Source organism: Cricetulus griseus, chromosome X (genome assembly GCF_003668045.3).
Source record: "Cricetulus griseus strain 17A/GY chromosome X, alternate assembly CriGri-PICRH-1.0, whole genome shotgun sequence".
In the NCBI taxonomy this organism is placed as follows: Eukaryota; Metazoa; Chordata; class Mammalia; order Rodentia; family Cricetidae; genus Cricetulus; species Cricetulus griseus.
The window spans coordinates 19,045,687-19,053,974 of NC_048604.1; the positions used below are offsets into that span (position 1 = coordinate 19,045,687).

Consider the following 8,288-nt stretch of genomic DNA (forward strand, 5'->3'; position numbering starts at 1 on the left):
TTAAGGCAAGCCTTTAAGTCTGAGAAGCTTCAGTCTCAGGAAAGCACTCAACTCCTCCGACATCTCTCAGAAGAAAGGGGTTGCAGGGTGAGTTTTGCTGCATTTATTGGGCTGGGCTCATTAATCCTTTCCTGTTGCAGTGGCCGGAGCCCAGCAGAATCAGACATTCTGCTACTGGACATAGCAAGGAAGCTGGATATGTATGGCATCAGACCTCAGCCTGCCAGTGATGGTGAAGGGATGCAGATTCACCTGGCTGTTGCTCACATGGGAGTACTGGTGTTGCGGGTAACAACCCTCCCCCTTGAGTGCCCTTCAGTGTGCTGGGAGTGGTGACCATGGCTTCCACTTAAATATCTGTTCCCCAGAGGGTTTATAAGACTTTGTCTTACCACCTACTAGAAGGGAAGCAGAGCTTGTAAATGGTGTACATAAGCTATAGCCCTACAATGTGCTTTCCTCTGTGTGCCGTCATTAATGTACTGTCTGGGTTTTGAGGCCATGACACTTTAGATTAGGCCAGCATGGTGAAGTGATAAAAGTAAGAGGCTTGTAGGGACTCTTAAACTGTAGATTTAGATATCCAAAAACCTTAAGTTGTATAGTACTTTCCAGATGGTTAAGAGCCACCCTAGGTGATCCAAACTGTGATGTGCCCTTACTTATTACTCATTACGTGGGAAGTGACCAGTGCCAGCTGGTAGGGAATTAATGTTGAGTGCTGCCAGCAACTGTAGCTATTTACCACATCATTGTTTTCTTGTTATTTTATATTTCAAGTTAAAAATCAACTTAAGGTGCCATTGTCTTCTATCACCATTCTCCCCCTAGCTCCTCTAAAGAATTTTTGTTTTTCTGGTCTGCTTAAAACCAAAATTCTTCAGAGGAGCTAGAAATGGGGTGTGTTGACTGCCATCAGAATGTTCAAGGGAGTGTGCCATCAGCACTGGTAAGAAGTTTGATTATGCAGAAGGCACTTGGGGCAGGGGAGAATGGGCAGGCCACAGGAATGAAGGTACACATACAGATATAAGTTTAAACTAACAAGCAGCAGGAGAGATGACTGTATGTTGAACAGCAAAATCCAAACCACATTTGATGATGTGGCCAGTGAGGAGCTACTGGGGATGTTTGAATAAATAAGGCAGCAGGAGAAATGGGCTTTTCCTTTTAGTGCTTGTATGTGGAAACGGGGAAGAGGGGTGAGATCACAGAAGTGCAATCCATTCTGCTCCAGTGTCACTGTCCTGGCTTAAAAGTCTCCATGTTGCACCTTCTTGCTTACGTAGTGGAGGAACTTGTGTTCTGCCTGCAATGTTTAAGGGCAGCCACTGCTTAGTTCCACGGGGCTCTCTCTGGATAAGGGCTAGCCCCAGAGAATCTTATTCAGGGAGAGTACTTTCCATCACACTTGTACTGTGGCATCATCTGACTCCTGAAGACACGTTCTAAAACTAGCTATGTGTTTCATTATAGGGAAATACAAAGATTAATACTTTCAACTGGGCTAAGATTCGCAAGTTGAGTTTTAAGAGAAAGCATTTTCTCATCAAACTTCATGCTAATATTTTGGTGAGTAGGTTTCTAAAACATTCTATTTCTGTTCACTTGGCATTTTGTCGTTGCTCTAGAAATGGTTTGAATATAAATGGTGAAAGGTGCTTGGCTCTGAGGGGTGGTGGGCCCCCTCTTGTTCTCTATATAAACGGAGCTGAGATTTGATGACACTTTAACTAAAGGCAAAACACTATGACATCTGATTTGCACTTCAGAATAAATGATACAATAGGAAAACGAGGCAGCTGGATAAAAGACAAGTCTCCATGGATACCATTTTTGAGGAATCTGATGAGTGATGAGTCAAATGGGGGCCACCAGATCTAGAACAACAGAAATAATTATTTGATGTTCTCTTTTATATTTTATAAAGTATTTTCACTTACTTCTTTTAAGCAAATATTATTGAACATCAACTACGTGCTTATTCTATGAGAAGTAGGTGTTCATATAAGCAAAATAAGTCATTCATAGGCAACTTTTCACTGCATGGGGTAAGAAAAAAGGTGTTAGGGTATTTTAATGACTGGCCACAAAGTGGAACAAAAACTGTGTGTGTCAAGTAACTTGGGCCCAGAGAAGCTCCACTTTGGATTATAAAGCCTAGATCTTGGTATTATGTAAAGGTGTTCATTTGAATAGTTCATGGGGCCAGACTAAGTGTGAACTTTGTGGGGAGCCTCAGGGGCTACATGCAGGAACCTGGGGAGGAATGAGGGGAGGGGGAAGTGACCTGTGAGAGCTGGTGTGGCTGTTGAAAAGAGGGCTGGGAGCATGCCAGAGAGCCTTGGGCCAATGGGTATATATGGTGACTCAGGATGAGAAAAGCTTGTACTTTAGAACTGGAAATCCAAGTTCCCTTAGGATACATTAAAATATGGACTACGCCAAGAGAGAAATACAAAGTGCTGTAGTATGAGAAAGTATATAGAGGAAGGTGTATTTCTACCTGGGACATTGAAAACACTTGTATGCATTCAATCATCCTTACAGAGGGAATGAAATCTCCCCCTCCCTCTTCCTGGTGGTCATTTATACCTTCTTGCCACCTTGAAAAGAAGCCCTTTGGTATTCATTTTAACCTGATTTATGACTTCCTAAAATGTTTCTGGCAGCAAAGAGGCAAGGCAGAAAAGCATTACAAGTGAGGGGCATGTGGAAAACAAGCCTGGCTTCCCAGACAAGGCTCAGTGTGTGAGTGGAGGCAGTGTCTGATCTTTGGGAGTTTGCTAATCATTTGGTTTCAGTGACTGTGGAGCCTATGGGGATCCAAAGGGAAAACCAGACACTGCATGGGCTGCTGGACTGATGGTTTAGAAGGTATTGAGTTTGGGAGGTCTTTGGTATTCTTGCAGGATATTTTGCTTGATAGAAAATGGTTTATACAGGTGTTGTGCAAAGACACTTTGGAGTTCACCATGGCTAGCCGAGATGCGTGCAAGGCTTTCTGGAAGACTTGTGTGGAGTACCACGCTTTCTTCAGGCTTTCCGAAGAGCCCAAATCAAAGCCCAAAACACTACTCTGCAGCAAGGGTTCCAGTTTCCGCTACAGGTAATTGCACACTGTGCAAGGGAAGACCATACACACTGCTTCTTTTCAATAACATGGGAAGCAGTGGGAGGAGTCTGAATTCCAGGAGCAATAAAGATCCATTTAACTCACTTGAAAGATTATAACTATTTCTTACTGCTCATTCTCGGTACATTGCATTAGGTCAGAATTTAGTAACCAAAAGGGTTGGATCAGAATCGCAGTGAGGTTGTAGGGTAGCAGAGGGTGTTTGAAAAAAAATATATTCAATGAACTTACTGTCTCCCTTAAAGGCAGCTTATATGCAAGATGTGGAAAGAAAGCTCAACAGCATCCATTCATGGCACTGAGGGGAAAGACAGAGTGAGGAAAAGACTGGAGGGCCTCAAGGGATTCAAAAGACAGAGCAAGCCTCTATTAGAAGCTTCTCAATACAGTTCCCACCTTAGAGGAATTGAAGTGGGCTCGAAATCCATTGGGAGAAGCTTACAAAACTCTAGTGATTACAAAAATAATTCTAATCATAATGTTTCCACATAAGGGATTTTTCAGACTCTGGAAACCTGCCCTTATAAGAATAGAGATATTAAAAAGACCACACTTTTGATGGAATGTATCCAAAGTGTACTCTGCAAATCCCTGTCTTCTTAAACAGATGCGACTGAGCATGTTTTGCTCTTTCTTAATGACCTGAGTTCTTACAACAACCCCTTCTTATCCTTTGCAGACAGCTGTAGCATGACAATGACCTTAGGTAGGGAGGCATGTCCGGCCTTGCCCTTTGGTTGAATGACCCCAAAATTTTTGGGTTACATTATTATTGTGACTTCTTTCTGCCTCTTGTGTTTCTTCCAGCAGTCAGCTAGAGTTCTTTATGTCTATAAGCCTACCTGCAGAGATCGTTTTCTACTGTTTAGTTAGCTGCTTGGAATCCACCTTAGATTGGGAATCTGAATAAATAGCTTCCTTAGAATGAGCTTGTGAAGTGAGAGTCAGTTGGTATTTTAAAGTTTTTTTTTTAAAGCCAATGTTTTGGATAGTTGAAATCATTCTATTGTTGATGGCCAGATAGATAGGCATAGCATCAATATGATAGATTGACAACATGTTTCATTCATCCAAACACTTTAGGCTTCAAACAAAGGTGAGGCTTTCAGGTTTTAATGGCGTATAGGCTTATGAGGAATTAATGATGTTTGTCTCTTCTTTATGATAGTGGAAGAACTCAAAGGCAACTTTTGGAATATGGGAAAAAGGGGAGGTTAAAGAGCCTGCCGTTTGAAAGGTGCACCCTTTTCCTTCTCTCTTCTCATGCTGATTGGAAGTTGAATTTAGAGATGTCTATGTATCCTATAATTTGCATAATGAGCGTTTCAATGACTTCTTTGTTTGGGGATTTCAGGAAACAGTATCCATCTCAGTATCATGAACGGCAGTGCAGGTCATCACCAGACATTCTCTCTGATGTGTCAAAACAAGTAAGGTTTCTGAAAAGCCCCACTTTTTAGATAAGTCTAAGTCATCCAGTCTTCCAGTGCTTCCAACAATCAATTTTGCCAGAACCACCCACTGTGTTCCAAGGTCACTCCATGTGAGGTTAGTCACTTGGTGGTCTTGGCACAGTCATTCCTGCTAATAGGCCATATGGTAAACTGCAACTAACTATTAACTGTGCACAAGGGAAACCCCTGGTGTACCTTCAAATTTCAAACTGGATTATCAACATCTTGAAAAAAAGATACTAATACATTTCTATGACTTCATAATTTTGAAATGAAAAACTCTGTTATTTTACCAGTGGAAACCATAAGGCCTCAAGAAAGGTATACGGTGTTGTTTCTTACTTGTGCAATATGATTTCTGGATGCAGTTATGCCCTGGGACTGTAAGATGATGCCTTCATTAGAGACTTTAATTGGGAAACTTCTTGATCACTTTTTGTTGACACTGTCTGTAAAAAATTAATTGGAGGTGCCATAAACTCCCATGCCTTCACTCATGCCACAGATGGTTTTCATCCAAAAGGCATCAGAGGTAAACAGATGAAAGAGACCATCTAGATCATAGACCATAGACCATCTATGAATCTCTCAGGCCATTCGCAGCTCTCCTTTCTACCTTTTATTTACAGAAACTGTGGAGGAGGATGGAGTAGGGACATTAGACTGTGTTGCCTAAGGACCACACAGCTAGTCAAAGGCAGACAGGGGTAGGATTCCTGCTTCATTGATAAAGCTATCAAACATAACTGCTTGAAATACAATGGTCCTGAAGGACCCATGAAGTGTGGAGTCTAGAAATGGGGTGTCACTGAGAATGAAGAATGCTGCATGTATTTTCTAACATACAACTTGGGACGTGGTATAAATCATTTCCCTTTCAATACATAGGTTTATCTGCTATGGGAAAGAACATGGATTTAAATGACTTTGTGAAATCAGCTTTTCAGACTAGGAGATTAACTAAGACCCTCCCCCAAGTCCAACTAAACAGCTTTTTTTTTTCATCTGACATCAATGGGACATTAATGTATCTTGTTTTTCAAGGTGGAAGATCTGAGACTTACATACGGCAGCAGTTACTACCGAAATGTGAATGGAGTACATGTGTCTGAGCCTATGCTAGACAGGAGGAGGAGGAACTCAGCAGTTGAGGTGACATTTGCAGCCGAGATGGAGCGTTCCAAACCAGAGGCAGATCCCACATCACTCCACCCATCCCAAAGCAGTTCCTCTTTCACCTTTATTTATGCAGACCCCGTCTTTAACACTGACCCTGATCCCATTGACTTCCTTGAAGAACGGAGCCCTCTACACTCCTTCCAAACAAACTCGAAGTTTGCGGACAATCACATAAGCACATCCACTGTTTTCACAGGCAGAGTGAGTCCAGCAAGGCAGCTAACATACACCGATGTGCCCTATATTCCTTGTACTAGTCAACAGGTTGATATTATGCCTCCCCAAGTCTTTTTTTATGTGGACAAGCCACCCCAGGTACCCAGGCGGTCTCCAATCATGGCAGAGGAAAGTGTAAGACCAGACAGCTATACAGAACCCAGTGCAATAAAACCAGCCAAAAGAAGCCCAAGGAATATCAGGATAAAAAGCTTACAGCAAGACCTTCAAGAACTCCAAGAAGCTATGGCTAGAAACAGTGGTAGAAGCACCATCAATGCAGACCTAGGGGAGGAAGACCCACATTTAGATGATGCATTTGCATATAACCTTCGAGAGCAAACTCCTAAACGATCTCAGAGCCAATCAGACATGAAAACTATCCGTTTTCCTTTTGGGTCAGAATTTAGACCTTTAGGGCCTTGTCCTGCTCTGACTCGTAAAGCAGATCCATTTACGTGTACATTTGCAGAGCAGGAGTTCCCCACAGTTCTAATTGACCAGAGCTCAGCAGAAAGGTATGTAGCTAGTGAGTCCAGTGATTCCGAATCGGAGATTCTTAAACCAGACTACTACTCTATGTATGGCAAAGGAACAAAGTCACCTAGGGCCCGAATCCGCTTGTCTTCTGGTAGTCTGCAGCTAGAGGAAGAGGATGAAGATATTTCTTTCACCACACCAGGTGCTGAAGATAGAACTTTGTTAAAGCCATGCAACTATTTCTTAGCTTAAGAAGAGTGGACTCTATGAATGCTCCTGGCCAATTCCATGTTACCACCTTAGGTAAGACATAAGCACTTTTTTGATGCACCTTTTCCTTGGTCATCTTAATTGATGCTAAGGGGGGCTTCTCATTACAGGCACCCAGCTTATGAAAGATCAAGTTGTTGCCTCATTCTATGAGCTTCTTTCCTTTATTTCCTCCGAACAAACTCTGGAACATTCCTTCTCCTTGCCAGCACCATGGCAGTGTGGAGGGAAGTGTATGTTATCACCCTTATATATTTCTGAGAGCAGATAGTATAAATGAAGACCTATTCTTCAATGCTGATGTGGGTTGGTGTATGGGACTGGCTTCTAATGCTGCTTTGTGATTTAGTAGTCCATGGTTATGTTGGGTGTTCTTTGTGCTTACGTAACCCTAAAATGTGGTTTCTCTCCTCATGACTTGTTTGGGACCCAGTGAACAGTCTTGTTATATACTAAGAATGTCAATATACATAGGTCAGTGGCATAGATCCTCTCAGCAAAAAAATGTTTAGAATTAATAGAGGATTTAACAGAATTCTCAAAACTGGAGATTCATCGGTTAGGCCCATCTCTCAAGCCGGATGTGTGCCTCATGAAGATATTACGGTGTTGACTTCTAATTTCTCTCTTCTTAACTACTGATTATATATGGTGGGGATCAATGTTAACAAGCAAGTTTGTTTCCTAATATCTCCTGCTGATATTTGTTTTTGCCTATATCTTGGTTGCATGCATGTAGGCAAGGATCTGAGGTATTATTTAATAAAGAACAATGGAAAACTCACTCAAACTGAAGTTGTACGTATGGCCTGCTTTTTGCTTTAATAAAATTCAGAAGTAGATGGTTCCGGCCTGTATTTATAGAACAGGACAGAGAAGGGAAAAGGGACAGGGACATAAAAAAAAATGTTTGGCCGGGGTGACGTGGAAATAAAGGATGGCTGAGACAAAAAGAGACGGTGCTGACACCAGGCTCTGACAGGGAATGAAAATTGTGTGGTATGGTTGTTTTTCTCAAGAAGCCAAGGCTGGTCTCCAACTCATGATCCTCTGGCCTCAGCCTCCTCTGTGCTGGGGGTTTAGTGATGCAAGACAGTGTCAAGTTCAATTTGTTTGCTTTCAAAAAACATGTTACGTGTATAAGTGTGTATGAGTATATGACTAAATGTATGCATACACACCATGTGCATGCCTGCTGCCCATAGAGTCCAAAAGACAGGGTGGGAATCCCCTGGAATGGGAATTACAGACAGTTGACCACCTATACATTATTCATATAAACTTTATTATTTTAAAAAATTACCTATAACGTTTTCCCACAAGAAATTCAAAATTTGTATGTCATATGCTTTTTCTCATCTCATCATCATTTCTAAAAACTTGGGCTAAGCCGGACGTTGGTGGTGCACACCTTTAATCCCAGCACTTGGGAGGCAGAGGCAGGCAGATCTCTGTGAGTTCGAGGCCAGCCTGGTCTCCAGAGTGAGTGCCAGGATAGGCTCCAAAGTTACACAGAGAAACCCTGTCTTGAAAAACCAAAAAAAAAAAAAAAA

At 42.0% G+C, this 8,288-nt stretch overlaps 1 protein-coding gene across 1 annotated transcript in view; it reads left to right on the forward strand.

The window, feature by feature from the left end:
• The window catches only part of Frmd7 (FERM domain containing 7), a 29,177-nt gene extending 21,715 nt beyond the window's left edge, over window positions 1-7,462 (forward strand). The window contains exons 8-13 of the mRNA XM_035450147.1: window positions 141-288; window positions 1,477-1,572; window positions 2,946-3,109; window positions 4,305-4,373; window positions 4,491-4,566; window positions 5,635-7,462. Coding sequence (XP_035306038.1) covers window positions 141-288; window positions 1,477-1,572; window positions 2,946-3,109; window positions 4,305-4,373; window positions 4,491-4,566; window positions 5,635-6,717 — 1,636 coding nt within the window. The 3' untranslated portion in view covers window positions 6,718-7,462. The remainder of the gene's footprint in view (window positions 1-140; window positions 289-1,476; window positions 1,573-2,945; window positions 3,110-4,304; window positions 4,374-4,490; window positions 4,567-5,634) is intronic.
• Window positions 7,463-8,288: the final 826 nt, after the last annotated feature.